This window comes from Lissotriton vulgaris, chromosome 11 (genome assembly GCF_964263255.1).
Source record: "Lissotriton vulgaris chromosome 11, aLisVul1.2, whole genome shotgun sequence".
Taxonomy (NCBI): domain Eukaryota; kingdom Metazoa; phylum Chordata; class Amphibia; order Caudata; family Salamandridae; genus Lissotriton; species Lissotriton vulgaris.
The window spans coordinates 26,643,802-26,661,897 of record NC_141699.1 but is presented as its reverse complement, the minus strand read 5'-3'; the positions used below and the strand labels follow the sequence as shown (position 1 = coordinate 26,661,897).

At 52.6% G+C, this 18,096-nt stretch overlaps 1 protein-coding gene across 7 annotated transcripts in view; it reads right to left on the bottom strand.

Annotated features, from left to right (window-relative positions):
* Window positions 1-18,096, bottom strand: part of RIMBP2 (RIMS binding protein 2) — a 1,349,166-nt gene that overhangs the window by 460,856 nt on the left and 870,214 nt on the right. For all 7 annotated transcript variants that reach the window (XM_086942673.1, XM_086942667.1, XM_086942669.1 and 4 more), the window contains one exon: window positions 17,065-17,141. In XM_086942673.1, coding sequence (XP_086798799.1) covers window positions 17,065-17,141 — 77 coding nt within the window. The remainder of the gene's footprint in view (window positions 1-17,064; window positions 17,142-18,096) is intronic.

The window sequence follows — 18,096 nt, the reverse complement described above, 5'->3', positions numbered from 1 at the left end:
AGGTGCTGACAACTCGACGCCTCCTGGGCTTCCGCAGGTTCCTCACTTACTGAGCAACTTCCTGCTTGAGGAGACTGGCTCCTGGGGGAGGCGGGGGGGGGGGGGGCATATGGGGGGGGGGCACTTTAGCACCTGGACAACTCCCACCAGGGGCTGACCACTGGACCTCCCTTAGCCCCGGGACAGCTTCCTGCAGGTGACCCAGGAATCCCTGAGGGACTTATGAATGAAGCACTTATCGCTCCAAGGAGTCTGTGGCAGAGATCACCCCGAAAGATGGGTCTTCCAGGATAGATGTCAACCAAGCGAGGGCCATTCCCGGATCCCTCTCTCAGCCAGGCTCTCAATACGAGAAACATGGGTCACGGTATGAAGGGCCACGCTAAGATCAAGAAGAATCAGCGCCGCTGTCTCGCCGTCATCAGTTGACCTGCAAATTGAAGACACCCGTGTGAATTTATAGCTTGTGAAATAAGTGGAAAGTCCTACGAAAAGGTTGAGGTTGGAGCAATATACCTCTTAGTACCCCTTAGAAGGGTGATCCTCTGATAAAAGGATTGCTTGTTTTTGATACATGTTTGTTTAAGTGTAAATACTGTATGTATTTTTATGTCACGTAAGTGTTTGTAAGTAAGAATAGATGAATGCACATGCACACACGTCTAGAAAGTTGCAAAATAAATACATACAAAGTTTGTTTAAAAAATTAGCCCTTAAGACTTTTTGTTTGAATTGCCTTTTGATTTTGATCTGAATAGATATAGATTTTTTCAAGAGAATAAAGCTCATAGGAAGGGATAATTGAAGTATCTCTTCATCTTACTGTATATTTTGGATATATGTCCCTAGGCATTACTTGTATATAATATTGTTTACTTACCCAGATGCTGGAGGCTTACTGGGGATACCCCTTGTTTACAGCGGTCTCGCCCTCCTCTAGGCGCTGTCTAAGAGGTTCCGTGACTCCTAGCGCGGTGGGTTCAGTGCTGTGTCCCATCCTAAACCCCGACTCAGAGGCATGAAATGCTCTTGAGATTCTACGGAATTGTAGACTTGCCTGTGGACAGGCTTCTCCACTACTTTCTCCAAAATGGGACGCATTGAGACTGATCTATAACCATCACTCCTGTCGCGGGGTATCTTCAGCTCACTGGCGGGAGCAGGTTTGTTGATGTCATAATATTCTATATGTGCATATTCTCATAACCAATGCAGCTTTACATAATAATGGGGGTATTTTGGCAAACTAGATATATTTTAGTTGTGTAAATACCTTTGTGAACCTGTCAATCAAAGAAGAAACACAACTTTTTATTGTAAACTTGGCACCTCGGGGGGTGTACGGATGTGGTGCTTCTCCAGGTTTACATCACTTTGCAAACCTGGGGCAACATCAAATTCCATTGGTGCTGAGTGGAAAAATGCAACGCAACACCCATGGAGCACCTGCAGGGGGCAGAGTCAGGAAGCGCAGCGATTTGCGCTGTTTCACCTTCCTCATGATTTATGAGGCCACTCAGAGCCACACAGAGTGCCTCGACCTGTTCAGCACTTTAACAGCTCTCTGAGTCCTGCCTAGAGCAGCAGCACCTCTGCAGCACCATGCAGGTGCTGAGGAAGTGGACTGGTGCCCAGAGCTGTCATCAGGTGGACACCTTCCTGACCCTGCACGGTCTCTTCAGACAGCACATGGACAGCTCCCTGGCCCTGGGGATTCGCATCTAGGTTCTTTTGAGGCGGTGCCTTTGGGGTGCAGGCTCCGTCTTCTTGTACCAAGTGATTCACGGGTGGCCTCTCTCCACCCCCCCCCCCTTTGAGGCGGTGCCTTTGGGGTGCAGGCTTCGTCTTCTTGTACCAGGTGAAGCTCAGGCGAGCCTCAGCTCTGGTTCTGCTCGCGGTATCATTTTGGACGGGGTTTTTAATCTCCATATGGCTCCGTCTACAGGGAAGGAGGCACTTCAGGAAATACGTGCAGAGCTTTACATTCCAAATATAGTTTTCTCAAAATGTTTGCACAAATTATTAGATCGTTACTAACGCACAATGGGGCAGATTTATGTTGGGAATGCGTCATGTTTGCGTCACGCAACTCCGGCGTAAACGTGGCGCATCCCTACGACCCATTTACAACGTGACACATCTAGGCAGATGCGTCACGTTGTAAAGCCCTGCGCCGCTTGTGGGCGTTCCGGCGCAGGGTGGGCATTCCGGGGCAGGTGCGCCTCGCAAAAGTGGCTGAGTGAAATCTATAAGATTGCACTCAGTCACTTTCAGGCCAATGCTGCGTCAAAACCCTGCGCCTGCTTGAAGCAGGCGTAGGTCTTGACGCAGCATTGTAAAGATGGGGCACCCCCGAGCCTTGCTGGAGCTGCGTCGCGCTTGCAACGTAACTCCAGCATTAAGCCACCTTTACGGCACAGATGCGTCACGCATCGGTGCCGTTTTTGCCCCATGGTGCGCCACATTGTAAATGCGGCGCACCATGGGTGGCGGAGCAGCAGCGCAAAATAACTGGCGCATCCCTGGGGATGCGCCAGTTATCATAAATCTGCCCCAATATTTTGATCTATCACAGGAGAAAATTTCAGCAGCACAAACCTTTAGTGAAGGTTCCTCTGCTTTTGTGCGCGTCAGCAGAACATTCTAGGGGCAGATTTATGAAGGCCTTGCGCCGCCGGTGCGTCATTTTTAACATGGGAAAAAGTGACGCACCGGTGGCGCAAGGCCTTCATAAATCTGCCCCTAGAAGTTTAGCAACTTTTCGATCCAGGTGGTGACTCTCCGGTGAGTCTCTTGCACAAAACACGATAGTGTACATAGGCAAACTCTACTAAAAGGGGGTGCAGCCCAGATAGTTGGAGCGGTGTCTGTATTCATCCCCTATAGAAGAGGGGTCAAGCTGTGAACCCGGCAGTCATGGCTTCTGTCTGTGCTGGAGTCCACAGGGAAGGAACACGCAGGATGAGTTTTACATGACCTGCTCCAATGGAGCAAGACAAGTCCGTCATTCTGTGGGTTGGAGGAGTTTCAGCGAAGCCACAGGACGAAGGGCCTCAGCCAGAAGTCCATGGGACTGGGCGACTGAGCTATGGGCCTGTGCACATCTAGGGTGCTTGCTTCTGACTAAGGGTGGGTGTAGTTCGCGAAGTAGCGCTACGCGAAGCTACGTGAAGTGCACTTTGCACTACGCAAACTTCACGTAGCACTATGCGAGCTGCGTAGTAGCATGTTCGCACTGTGCAAGATGCGTTTTCAATGATTGCACAGTGCGGACAAGCATCCGGCACTGTGCAATCATTGAAAACGGCATCTTGCACAGTGCGAGCTGTAGTTTTCTGCTGCTCGAGTAGATTATTACTCAAGCTGCAGCTTTCTCAACGCGATACGCGAACTGGTAGTTTCTCATTGAGAGCGGTCGCGAGCATGCACAACCACTCACAATGAGAAACCTTACCTCCCGCGTTGAGAATCTCGCCGGGATGCCATTTTGCTTGCTCGCGGTCGCGAACATGACGTTCAGGACCGCGAACAAGCAAAAAATCAGCGCTGCACTACGCTACGCTGCACTACGCGTGTTCGCACTGTGCTACGTGCAGCTCGCATAGTGCGAAGTTGCGCAAACTTCGCAAACTCCGCGAGCATAGCGTAGTGCTTCGCCCAGGGTTACTTCTGACGTCACTTATCGCGAAGTACCAGGAAACAAACTGGCCAACGTAGAGCCATCCCTGGGTCAGTTGAAAGGATTTAGCTGCTGCAAGCTGAGAACTAGGCCAGCGTGGAGTGCAATGTAAGACATGGGTTGTCGGTGGGATGAGACCAGGGCTGTGTCTTGGCCCGGCCTTGTCCTGCCCTCTGTCTGTGTCTAGTCCTATCTCATGAAATCAGGTCCCTTAACATATTCTCTTGTCTACTGTATGGAGATGATTTAGTCCTTATGGAAAAAACAAAGGGGCAGATTTACAAGTCCCATGCGCCACTTTTACGTCACTTTTCCAATGTTAAAAGTGACGCAAAAGTGGCGCAAGGGGCTTGTAAATCTGCCCTAAAGTCCGGGCTGCTGAGAGAACTAGATTTATTTGCAAATTATTTTATGACGAACAAACTGACTAAAAATGTGGACAAGGTGTAGGCTTCTCCCCAGATTCATCACGCCTTTCTGTTATCCTTACGTCGACCACACAAAGGCTTCAGTAATGTTTACAAAGCGTGACCCCAGCGCAACTCACTGCAGAAACTTTGCTTGTCGCCAGCAGATGTAAAAGATGAATAAATAAGCATGAACGTTAATTGTCTCTAGCGCCGTCTTAAATATAACTGATACCTGTTAGGAAGTCAACTGGGGCAAGCAAGTACAATGTTATAAATGCGTATTTTAAATGTGATGCCAGGTGGGATTATACCTTGAACATGATTGAGTACAAATGTTACCCGTGCAGGGAGGCCTCTATCAGTTTGATCGTTGTAAATGCGGCTAATTATTTTCCCCAATTTTGAAAACATTTAGGGCCCAAATCACTCCGCTGGCTGGCACGCGCCGCCTCCTTTCGACTGATGGGCATATTAAAGAGAATCATTGCTAAAAGGTTGGTCCTGTCTTCCTAGGAATTCTATTAAAAGGTTTTGAGGATAGAACTGAGTTTAGTGTCGTAGGAGATGGTAGATTTATCAGCCTTGTCCTGTCCTTTATGGAGGCAGGAAAACGACAAGAAAGTATCACGTATTTGCCTCCAAGCCTTGCTGTGTGCAGAGTTGCAATTATTCAAAAACTTTTTGAATAAATTATTTTTTATTGCATTACCTGTACTGGGCAATGCCTGCGTCACCCTGCCTTTCTACCAAGGTTCTGAGGTATTGTGTTTGGGGCTCAGACTTTCCTTACCTGTACTGGGCAATGCCTCGGTTACCATCCCCTTCTACCGATGCTCTGAGGTATTCTTTGGGGTTGAGGCTTCCACACTTACACTGGGCGGTGCATAGGCAAACCTCTCCTTCTACCTCTGCTTTGAGGTATTGTGTTTGAGGTTCAGGCTTCCTTACTGTTAATGGCGGTGTTAGACCTGGCACCTTGGCGTGAGTCTCCCTTCCACTTTTTGCTGATGTGCCTCCGATGTTTTGCTGGTTTTCCGATACTCAGGGCACTGCGCCACGGCTGATCCGTGCCGCAGTGCAAGTGCTCCCTACTGTAAACTGTACATACGATTGGTATCCATGATTGGTGCATTGGATTTACTGTTAGTCCCTAGTAAAGCGCACGAGAGAGTGCCGGGGCTTGTAGATGCCAATACTGCTGGTGGGCCTGCAGCGCTGGTTGCGCCACCCACCGAAGCAGCCGTGAAGATGTGTCTGGGAACTGCGACCGCAGAACCCGCGTGCGGTCTCGTACTGTCACGCTAGCTGGGCAAGTGTCCCCACTTGCCAGCACCGACCCTTCCCTTGACTACATATTAGTCACCCCTATGGTAGGCCTGCGGGCAGGGTGCGTTGTAGGTGCAAGGTAGGACAAGCCCTGATGTGCGTGGCATGTCCTAGTAGTGACTTACAACGAAGACCGTATTTCACTACTGAAGGCTACCTGCTCCATTAGGCCAGACTGAGCTGCGAGGGTTATTACACCCTATAATCCCCGCAGGCTCAAGGAGCGTGGTAGGGAGTCATGTTTAGTATGCCTGAACTCAGGATAAGGAGATATTTCTTGTAGTCAAGTTTATTTCAGTATCCTGGGTTTGCAAATGCTACTTTTAGAAAGTTAGCATTTGCTTGCTTAACCATTTTCAGTCGCCTCTGCTGGTGTGTATCTGACTGTCTGGGATGTGTGAGTGACAGGGCTGGAGGGATGACGGGTGGTGAATGCGCAGATTACACCTTAGTGGGAGGTAGGAGTGCCTCTTGACTCGAGCTGTCACTGTGCTCGACCCCCACAATCCTGGCTCCACCCTCCTGGGGAGCGGCGGATGACTCTGCCGGCACCTGGCCCAGGAAGGGCGAAGCCCCCATCAACAAGGTACTCTGGCCACTCCTGTCCGGACAATGCTGGCTCCACCTCCTGTGGGGCGTCTGATGCGCCTGCCCCTCACACTGAAAGCAGAAGCCGGAGTACACCCGCGGGGGTACTCCAGAACTGAGAGTGGCTGCGCAAAGGCCCCCCTGGCCTGCGAGAACAAAAGAATTGGCCTATAAAAGACGGAGCCCTGCTCCTTGAAAATTAGATCCGGTTTGGGCCACAGAAAGACTCTGCCCTACGAGAAGGACCGCGAGAGACAAGGAAGGGTGCTGACTCTTGCCTGTGTCTGGTGCCTTGCTGCTGAAGGAGAGGAAGACAATAAGACTACGAAAAGACTGTTGTGCTACTTGTGCCAAACTCTGCAAAGAGATCTCCAAGGGCTTGCAACTGAACTTGCCCCCTGACCAGCGTCCCAGGACCAGTGGACGCTACCCCCTTGGAAGAAAGCGACTGCGGGTGCTGACCATCGCCGCAGCACTGACGGAGGAATCTCCTCTTAGGCATCCACGACCTCCCGACCACCGTGACCGGGGCCCAAAGCAACAGCAGAAGCAAAGTGAGGACCAGCCGCCGCTGGCCCGAACACCGTGACCGCAACTGCACCGGGAGCCCGAGAGCAAAGTAAAGGAGGACCCGTCCGGTCCGAGCTATCGAGGTGACTGCATAGCGAGCAGTCACTCACCTGCAAGGACGGACAGTTGCCCTACGAGAATCCACCAGGTCGGTAAGCCTGCCCGACAGCCCAGCTGTGAGTCCACAGCTGCACCGACATTTGGCTGGGTACGTCCTGCACTGGGGGACCGTACTGCCACTTGTCACCACCGCACAGCCGCCGCCTCCAGGGTCGGAGCGGACGACGAGGAAAGGACCCTGCCGCCACAGAACACCGCTGCCCCGGACGACCAGTGACCTGCTCGGCCGAAGAGCCGCAACGATCAGCGACCCCGGGAAGGCAACGCGACGTGGGACAGATCCCTTGGAAGCCGCCGGCTCCACAAGAACCTTGAGTAACACCGGCCTACGGGCCTCAAGAGAACTTCCATAAGAACTGTGGTAACCCGAATTACGTAACTTGCAACCGTCTTCATAAAGTTATTGACTGTATTCACAAGCCTGCTTAAAATCTATATAAAGATATATATTTTTACAAGAATACAGTCTGGTCTCGTTGTGTGGTGGGTTGGTTGTAAAGGTGTACTGTTGCAAGTGTTTAACCCTATGTGCCCCAAAGATTAGCCTACGACTGCTTAAGCCACACTACCTAGAGGGTAAGCAGAGGTTGTCTGGAAGGTAACCCTCCGCCCTGACGAGGAAGAGAGAGTCCCTGCTTGTCGCTAGTGTTGCACTGCGCCAACTAGAGCCTCCCCCTTCCTACATTGGACGCAGCGGTGAGGATTTTCGAATTTACACTTGCGATAGTTATACCCGAGCTTCTGACCACTACACAAGGATTACGGTACAGTTACTAGACCACAGACTTTGCTTTTTGAAAGAAGATTCCGCGTGCAGAAACCATGCCGGGCACAAAGAGCCTGGATGGAGCGGAGTCCACGACCTCTGAGGTGTTGGAGGTGGAGTGGGACGCCGCAAAGCTGGACAAATACTCAAAGTTGGAACTGAAGTTTTTCTGTAGGAAACTAAAGGTTCCGCACGCTGGCTGCAAAAACAAGCCGGAGCTCTACAAGGCCCTGAAAGCCTGGGTGGAGTCCAGAAAGACCCCGGAAGAGCAAGACGTCCTCGCCGAGCAGAATACGACGGAGGAGCAGAATGCACTTGGGGATCTGATCGATCTCGAGAGGCAAGACAGCGAGCACAGCTTTGGTAAAGGCCTGTCGCCAGAGGAGCTGGCGGACAGGAAGGAAACCCGGAATCACGAAAGAAAGTTGGCAGAATTGAAAATCCAGCTGGAGCTGGAAACCAAAAGAATGGCGCTGGAAGAGCGAAAGCACCAGATGGATTATGAAATCAAGATGAGGGAGATAAGTCTCAAGGAGAGAGACTTGGATCGGCCTCCCTCTGGTGGCAGCACATCGCCAGTGCAGGTAGAGTCAAGAGTGCACATCCCGAAGGACGTAGTTAAGGAGTTCTTTAAGGGGGATGACATAGGACAGTGGTTTAGGGCATATGAGGTAGCCATGTCCGCCCACCGGGTCCCTGACAAGGATTGGGGAGCGGGGTTGTGGGGAAGGTTCCTTAGCGAAGGGAGAGATACCTTGCTAGATTTGCCCGTTGAGAATCAGAGATCCTATGCCCACATGAAAGAAGCTTTATTAAACAGGTACGGGCTTACCCCTGAAATGTATAGACAGAAGTTTAGGGGATGTACTAAGCGGCCTGGGAATACGTATGTGGAGTAGGTGACTTACTTTTGCAGAGCACTGGATGGTTGGGTGAAAGGTAACAAAGTGAATGATTTTCAAGGTCTCTTTGATTTAATTGCATGGGAGCACTTGTCTGATCACTGTTTTCCTGAGTTACGCCAACACCTGATCGATAGCAAGCTGTCCAACCCGAGGAAGCTTGCTGAGGAGGCGGACCGCTGGCTCAGCACCAGGGTCCACAAGGGTCCCGTGGGGGATTCCGCCAAGAGTGGGCAGGGTCCCCAGCAGAAGAGTGGGGGGGACAAAGGGGGAAAACAGAAAGGGTTCCAAAAAGGCCCCCAAAGTAGTTCCCAAGGGAATCCGCAGCAGGGTTCTCAGCCTCCCCCACCCCCGAAGCAGAATGGGGCCCCGACAGGTAAACCTGTTCCAAAGGGGCCCTTCAATTGTTTCAAATGTGGCGAGCCTGGGCACATATCCAGTGACCCCAAGTGTCGCCTATTTGGAAAACCTGCACCCACTGGTGCTCCGCCCCGACAAGTGACTAGCGTTCACCTGGGAGAAGAAATGATGGTCCCGGGGGGTGGAGATCCCGTTCACATGACCCTGGTCTCGCTAGGAGACAGTGAGATGATCCCGACGAACTACCTGCCCTCTAACACTAAGAAATATGGGCAGGTGGTGATCATCAATGGTAAGGAAGCTGAGGCTCTTAGAGACACAGGAGCCAGTGTGACTGCAGTGAGGCAGCACCTGGTGTCTCAAGAGCAGGTTGTACCCCATGCCTACTGTAGGGTTATCAATGCTGATAATTCTGAGAGCCAGTGTCCGATGGCTCAAGTTCCCTTCGAGTGGGGGGGGGTCTCTGGTACTCTGCAGGTCTGTGTAAGAAAAACCATGCCTGTTGACTGTTTGCTAGGGAACGACTTGGAGCACTCCCCTTGGGAAAAGGTGGAGAAAGCGACTCACCTGCGGATGGTGGGTCTGCCTGACTGGGCGTGCGTGACCACCCGGTCGATGGCAGCCAGTAAGGGTGATCGAGAGGTCCTGGGGCCTGATGGAGAGGCCCAGGAACCGGCTTTAGAGAGAAGGCGCAGGGGGCGCGGGAAACCGCCCCCTGAAGTTCCTACGGTCCAGGAGGAAGCAGACCTTGAGGGGGATGCCCTGGAGCCTACAGGGGAACAGATCGCCGAACTGGGGGACCTGCCTGAGCTGACCCATTGGCAGCAAGAAGGAGGACCCTCCAGGGAGGAATTCTGCAGGGAGCAGAAAGAATGCCCTTCTCTCGTGGGTATGCGGCAGCAGGCTGCAGACCAGGCCAATGGTGTTCAGGCCAAAACACATTACGTGTACTGGGAGAATGACCTCCTGTATTCGGAGCCTAAGGCTGCTGAACCTGGGCCAGCCCGTGTGCTGGTGGTACCCCAGAAATTCAGAGCCTTCCTACTGGGTCTGGCTCATGATGTGCCTTTAGCAGGACATTTAGGGATGGACAAGACCTATGACAGGCTTGTCACCCACTTCTACTGGCCCCAAATGCATAAAAGCTCAGACGCTTATTGCAGAACCTGTCCGACTTGCCAGGCGAGTGGGAAGACGGGAGGGAAGAACAAGGCTCCCCTCCAACCCTTCCCTGTGGTCGGTACGCCATTCCAGCGAGTGGGTATTGACATCGTTGGGCCTCTGGACCCCAAGACAGCCATGGGCAACAGGTTCATCCTGGTCTTGGTGGACCATGCCACCCGGTACCCTGAAGCCATCCCTCTGAGGACAGTGACGGCTCCCGTGGTGGGGCGTGCACTGATGGGAATTTTCTCACGAGTAGGATTCCCTCTAGAGGTGGTGAGCGACAGGGGGACCAATTTCATATCGAAATATATGAAGTCCCTTTGGCAGGAGTGTGGCGTAACGTACAAGTTCACCACACCCTACCATCCCCAAGGTAACGGGTTGGTTGAAAGATTCAACCGAACCCTCAAAGGCATGATAATGGGCCTGGAAGGTCCGATGAGGCGTAAGTGGGACGTCCTCTTGCCATGCCTGCTGTTTGCATATCGCGAGGTACCACAGAAGTCCCTAGGGTTCAGCCCCTTTGAACTGCTGTACGGTCACCCCGTGAGAGGACCACTGAGTTTGGTAAAGGAAGGCTGGGAGCAATCTCCCAGGAAACCTCCCCAGAATGTATATAGCTACATGCTGGCCTTCAGAAACCAGACCAGACGCTTCAGACAACTTGCCGAGGCAAATCTGGAAGCGAGCCAGGAAGAAATGAAGCGGTGGTACGATCAGAATGCCACTCTGGTTGAGCTTCAGCCTGGACAGGAGGTGTATGTCTTGGCCCCAGTGGAGCCCTGTGCCCTTCAAGATAAGTGGACAGGACCATTTGAGGTTGTGGAGCGCAAGAGCCCCGTGACATACTTGGTGGACATGAAGACGCCCAGGAACCCCTTGCGGGTCCTACATGTCAACCGCCTCAAGCCCCACTTGCGAAGGTCCGAAGTGGGCATGTTGTTGGCAACCGATGACGGGATGGAGGAGGAGTCGGAGCCTCTTCCTGACCTCTTGGTGGCCTGTGAGAAGGATGGGTCAGTGGATGGAGTTAACCTCTCACCCTCCCTGACCGCCGAACAACAGGAGGACTGCCGCCAGTTGCTGGGACAGTTTCCAGACCTGTTCTCCCTGGTTCCGAATGTCACAGATTGGTGCGTCCATGATGTGGACACTGGAGACAGCTTACCGGTGAAGCACAAGGCTTACCGGGTAACTGACAGGGTACGGGCCTGCATCAAGGAGGAGGTCTCCAAGATGCTTGCCCTCGGGGTGGTTGAGTCTTCCAGCAGTCCTTGGTCCAGCCCCGTGGTCTTGGTGCCGAAGGCTGCTGCGCCGGGAGCCACACCCGAACTCCGGTTCTGTGTGGAGTACAGAGGACTCAATTCAGTCACGAAGACTGACGCGCATCCCATCCCCAGAGCTGACGAGCTCATCGATCGGCTAGGGGCTGCCCGGTTTCTCAGCACGTTTGATTTGACGTCTGGGTACTGGCAGATCGCCTTGACCGATGGGGCAAAGGAGAGGTCGGCATTCTCTACACCAGATGGGCATTTCCAGTTCCGGGTTATGCCATTTGGAATGAAGAATGCCTCTGCCACCTTTCAGAGATTGGTCAACCAGGTGTTGGCTGGACTGGACGAGTTCAGTGCCGCCTACCTGGATGACATCGCGGTGTTCAGCGGCACCTGGCCCGAACACCTGCGACACCTCTGGGAAGTGTTGATGGCCCTGCGCAGAGCAGGCCTCACAATCAAGGCAAGCAAGTGCCAGATTGGGCAGGGTTCAGTGGTGTACTTGGGACACCAGGTTGGGAGTGGCAAGGTAGCCCCCTTGCAGCCCAAAATCGAAACCATCCTGGCTTGGGAACCCCCCAAAACCCAGACTGCAGTGAGAGCCTTCCTGGGGCTCACTGGGTATTACAGGAGGTTTGTCAAGGGCTATGGCACGATCGTGGCCCCCTTGACAGAGCTGACTTCGAAAAAGCAGCCCAGGAATGTGATTTGGACTGACACCTGTCAGAAGGCTTTCGACACCCTGAAGACTGCCATGTGCACGGTGCCCGTGCTCCTGGCCCCAGATTTCTCCAAGGAGTTCATTGTGCAAACAGACGCTTCAGAGCATGGTGTAGGGGCTGTTCTTTCACAGATGACTGAGGAGGGCTTTGACCAACCCGTAGCCTTCATAAGTCGGAGGTTACTTCCACGGGAAAGTAGGTGGAGTGCGATAGAGCGTGAAGCATTTGCTGTGGTCTGGGCGCTGAAGAAGCTAAGACCCTACTTGTTTGGGTCTCACTTCCGAGTTCAGACGGACCACAGGCCCCTCAGATGGTTGATGCAAATGAGGGGTGAGAACCCGAAACTGTTGAGGTGGTCCATTTCTCTACAGAGTATGGACTTTACGGTGGAACACCGCCCTGGCACCGATCACGCCAACGCTGACGGTCTGTCCAGATTTTTCCGCCTTAGTGATGTGGAACTCCCTGGGGAAGGGTAGTTCCCCCCACATTTCAGCTGGAGGGGACACATGTTAGACCTGGCACCTTGGCGTGAGTCTCCCTTCCACTTTTTGCTGATGTGCCTCCGATGTTTTGCTGGTTTTCCGATACTCAGGGCACTGCGCCACGGCTGATCCGTGCCGCAGCGCAAGTGCTCCCTACTGTAAACTGTACATACGATTGGTATCCATGATTGGTGCATTGGATTTACTGTTAGTCCCTAGTAAAGCGCACGAGAGAGTGCCGGGGCTTGTAGATGCCAATACTGCTGGTGGGCCTGCAGCGCTGGTTGCGCCACCCACCGAAGCAGCCGTGAAGATGTGTCTGGGAACTGCGACCGCAGAACCCGCGTGCGGTCTCGTACTGTCACGCTAGCTGGGCAAGTGTCCCCACTTGCCAGCACCGACCCTTCCCTTGACTACATATTAGTCACCCCTATGGTAGGCCTGCGGGCAGGGTGCGTTGTAGGTGCAAGGTAGGACAAGCCCTGATGTGCGTGGCATGTCCTAGTAGTGACTTACAACGAAGACCGTATTTCACTACTGAAGGCTACCTGCTCCATTAGGCCAGACTGAGCTGCGAGGGTTATTACACCCTATAATCCCCGCAGGCTCAAGGAGCGTGGTAGGGAGTCATGTTTAGTATGCCTGAACTCAGGATAAGGAGATATTTCTTGTAGTCAAGTTTATTTCAGTATCCTGGGTTTGCAAATGCTACTTTTAGAAAGTTAGCATTTGCTTGCTTAACCATTTTCAGTCGCCTCTGCTGGTGTGTATCTGACTGTCTGGGATGTGTGAGTGACAGGGCTGAAGGGATGACGGGTGGTGAATGCGCAGATTACACCTTAGTGGGAGGTAGGAGTGCCTCTTGACTCGAGCTGTCACTGTGCTCGACCCCCACAATGCTGGCTCCACCCTCCTGGGGAGCGGCGGATGACTCTGCCGGCACCTGGCCCAGGAAGGGCGAAGCCCCCATCAACAAGGTACTCTGGCCACTCCTGTCCGGACAATGCTGGCTCCACCTCCTGTGGGGCGTCTGATGCGCCTGCCCCTCACACTGAAAGCAGAAGCCGGAGTACACCCGCGGGGGTACTCCAGAACTGAGAGTGGCTGCGCAAAGGCCCCCCTGGCCTGCGAGAACAAAAGAATTGGCCTATAAAAGACGGAGCCCTGCTCCTTGAAAATTAGATCCGGTTTGGGCCACAGAAAGACTCTGCCCTACGAGAAGGACCGCGAGAGACAAGGAAGGGTGCTGACTCTTGCCTGTGTCTGGTGCCTTGCTGCTGAAGGAGAGGAAGACAATAAGACTACGAAAAGACTGTTGTGCTACTTGTGCCAAACTCTGCAAAGAGATCTCCAAGGGCTTGCAACTGAACTTGCCCCCTGACCAGCGTCCCAGGACCAGTGGACGCTACCCCCTTGGAAGAAAGCGACTGCGGGTGCTGACCATCGCCGCAGCACTGACGGAGGAATCTCCTCTTAGGCATCCACGACCTCCCGACCACCGTGACCGGGGCCCAAAGCAACAGCAGAAGCAAAGTGAGGACCAGCCGCCGCTGGCCCGAACACCGTGACCGCAACTGCACCGGGAGCCCGAGAGCAAAGTAAAGGAGGACCCGTCCGGTCCGAGCTATCGAGGTGACTGCATAGCGAGCAGTCACTCACCTGCAAGGACGGACAGTTGCCCTACGAGAATCCACCAGGTCGGTAAGCCTGCCCGACAGCCCAGCTGTGAGTCCACAGCTGCACCGACATTTGGCTGGGTACGTCCTGCACTGGGGGACCGTACTGCCACTTGTCACCACCGCACAGCCGCCGCCTCCAGGGTCGGAGCGGACGACGAGGAAAGGACCCTGCCGCCACAGAACACCGCTGCCCCGGACGACCAGTGACCTGCTCGGCCGAAGAGCCGCAACGATCAGCGACCCCGGGAAGGCAACGCGACGTGGGACAGATCCCTTGGAAGCCGCCGGCTCCACAAGAACCTTGAGTAACACCGGCCTACGGGCCTCAAGAGAACTTCCATAAGAACTGTGGTAACCCGAATTACGTAACTTGCAACCGTCTTCATAAAGTTATTGACTGTATTCACAAGCCTGCTTAAAATCTATATAAAGATATATATTTTTACAAGAATACAGTCTGGTCTCGTTGTGTGGTGGGTTGGTTGTAAAGGTGTACTGTTGCAAGTGTTTAACCCTATGTGCCCCAAAGATTAGCCTACGACTGCTTAAGCCACACTACCTAGAGGGTAAGCAGAGGTTGTCTGGAAGGTAACCCTCCGCCCTGACGAGGAAGAGAGAGTCCCTGCTTGTCGCTAGTGTTGCACTGCGCCAACTAGAGCCTCCCCCTTCCTACAGGCGGTGCATAGGAGAACCGTCACCTTCTATCTCTGCTTTGAGGTATTGTGTTTGAGGTTCAGGCTTCCTTACTGTTAATGGCGGTGCATAGGAGAACCGTCACCTATCTCTGCTTTGAGGTATTGTGTTTGAGGTTCAGGCTTCCTTACTGTTAATGGTGGTGCATAGGAGAACCGTCACCTTCTATCTCTGCTTTGAGGTATTGTGTTTGGGGTTTAGGCTTCCCTTACCTTGAAATGAATTAAATGAAATTAAAAGGAGTTTTATTAAGCGCAACAGCTGCCCTGGGGCGTCCAGGCGCTAACAGAAACAGGGGTGATACCTACTGGCACAGTTAGCAGAAAGAGTTAACCATGTTTGTTGAAAAGAAAAGTTTTAAGCTGCTTGTGGAAGGAAGACAAGTTAGGATTAGATTTAAGATGGAGCGGGAGTGAATGCCATAACTTGGCCGCATGGTAAGAAAACGACCTGCCCCCCGCTCTGGATCTCCTGATTCGAGGGACAGTGGCCAAAAAGGCGTGGGTGGAGCGGAGCTGTTTATTAGGGAGGTAGGGAGTGATCAATGAGTGGTTGATCATTGGACCAGTTTTCCAATAGGCTTGATGGGAAATGCACATGGATTTAAATGTAATTCTCTCCCTGACAGGGAGCCGATGCAGGCTCCTCAGCCCGGGCCCAACTGGCATTCTACGGGGGAGCTGGAGCAGGGTGCGTGCAGCGCAGTTCTGAATCAGCTGCAGTTTTTGCAGGGAGTATTCAGGCGCCCCTAAATACAAGGCATTGCTAAAATCAAAGCGAGACTGAATCAGGCCTTGAATAACAATTTGCTTGGCTTTCAAAGGTAGAAGGGGGAGTATTTTCTTCTGGAGTGTGATGAGGCCAAAGCAGGTGGCTGATAGCTTGGGTGCTTGAGTGTTAAAGGACAAGGATTTGTCCAGCCAGACCCCAAGACTTTTTATATTGTCTCTAGGTATGGGCGGCAAGCCCAAGCTCGTGGGCCATAATGATTCGATGATGGACAGGGCTGGGGGACCCAGGAGCAGGAGCTCAGTTTTGTCTCCGTTGAGCTTGAGACATGATGCAGTCATCCAGCTTTTAACCTCCTCCAAGCAGCTCGTCAACCTGTCCTGCCCTGACCTTTAGTGGGCAGGGCATAGATGAACCCCGGCCTTTTACCTCTGCTTTGAGGTATTGTGTTTGAGGTACATGCTTCCCTTTCCTGTAGTGGGTGGTGACCCTCCCCCTCTACCTCTAGTCTACACTGAGGTATTGTGTATGGGGTTCCGGCTTCTGTTACCTGTAGTCAGGGTGCATACGTGACCCTCCCCTTCTACCTGTGCTTTGAGGTGTGGTTTTTGGGGCAGCCTTCTATTACCAATGCCTGGATATGGACAGGTAGGCCCTCCCCATTTATCTCTGCTTTGAGGTATTGCTTTTGGGGGGCAGCCTGCCCTTACCTGTACAGGGCGCTGCAGGAGTGGACCCTCACGACTTATCCCTGCTTTGAGATAGTATTTTTGGGGTGCAGCCTGCCCTTACCTGTACAGGGTGCTGCATGAGTGGGCCCTCCCCATTTATCTCTGCTTTGAAGTATTGCTTTTGGGGGGCAGCCTGCCCTTACCTGTACAGGGTGCTGCATGAGTGGGCCCTCCCCATTTATCTCAGCTTTGAGGTATTGCTTTTGGGGGGCAGCCTGCCTTTACCTGTACAGGGTGCTGCATGAGTGGGCCCTCCCCATTTATCTCTGCTTTGAAGTATTGCTTTTGGGGGGCAGCCTGCCCTTACCTGTACAGGGTGCTGCATGAGTGGGCCCTCCCCATTTATCTCAGCTTTGAGGTATTGCTTTTGGGGGGCAGCCTGCCTTTACCTGGACAGGGTGCTGCATGAGTGGACCCTCACGATTTATCCCTGCTCTGAGATGGTGTTTTGGGGGTGCAGGCTTCATTTACCTGTACTGACTGTTGTATAAGTGAACTCCCCCCAATTACCTCTGCTTTGAGGTATAGTGTTTGAAATGCAGGCTTTACTTACCCGTAACTAGGAATGCATGGGGGGCTTCTGTGGATCCCTGCTGTGAGGTATTGCTTTTGGGGTGCAGCCATTTCTTACCTGTATCAGCTGATGCATAGGCGGGTCCTCCCCATATATTTCAACTTTGAGGTTTCGTTTCTGGGGTCTATGCCTCCATTGTCCGTACCGAGCAACTCTCTCCATTTACCTGTGCTTAGAGGTGCTTTCAGGTATTTAGTTTGCCATGCAGACTTCACTCAGGAATGCATGGGGGGCCCTCCTGTGTATCCCTGCTGTGAGGTATTGCTTTTAGGATGCAGCCTCTTCTTACCTGTACCGGGCGATGCATAGGTGGACCCTCCCTGTGTATCTCTGCTTCGGGGTGTTGGTGCCCGTCTCACTGTCCATCTGAAAAAGAGACACAGGCAGGTTCACACTTCTGGCTTCCCCCCAACTGGGTCATGGCCACTGGGACAATGACACCGACACCAGGACACTGGGATAGGGACCTGGACTCTGGGACAATGACACAGACAAGAGGACACTAGGATAGTGACAAGGACTCAGACACCAAGACACTAGGATAGGGACATGGACTCTGGGACAATGACACCGACAAGAGGCCACTAGGATAGTGACATGGGCTCAGACACCAAAACACTAGGATAGTGACAGTTACACTAACCGCGAGACACTAGGATAGTGACAGTTACACTAACCGTGAGACACTAGGATAGTGACGTGGGCTCAGACACTAAGACACTAGGATAGTGACAGTTACACTAACCGCGAGACACTAGGATAGTGACAGTTACACTAACCGTGAGACACTAGGATAGTGACGTGGGCTCAGACACCAAGACACTAGGAGAGGGACATAGACTAAGGGGCAAGGAAATTGGGTCTTGGCACTAGGACAATGACACAGACACCAAGATACTATGATAGGGACATGGACTCTGGGACAATGACACCGACAAGAGGACACTAGGACAGTGACAGTTACACTAACCGTGAGACACTAGGATAGTGACAGTTACACTAACCGTGAGACACTAGGATAGTGACAGTTACACTAACCGTGAGACACTAGGATAGTGACAGTTACACTAACCGTGAGACACTAGGATAGTGACAGTTACACTAACCGTGCAACACTAGGATAGTGACAGTTACACTAACCGCGAGACACTAGGATACTGACAGTTACACTAAACGTGAGACACTAGGATAGTGACAGTTACAATAACCGTGAGACACTAGAATAGTGACGTGGGCTCAGACACCAAGACACTAGGGGCCTTATTTATGAAGGCCATGCGCCACCTTTGCGTCACTTTTAAAATGGGAAAAAGTGACGTAC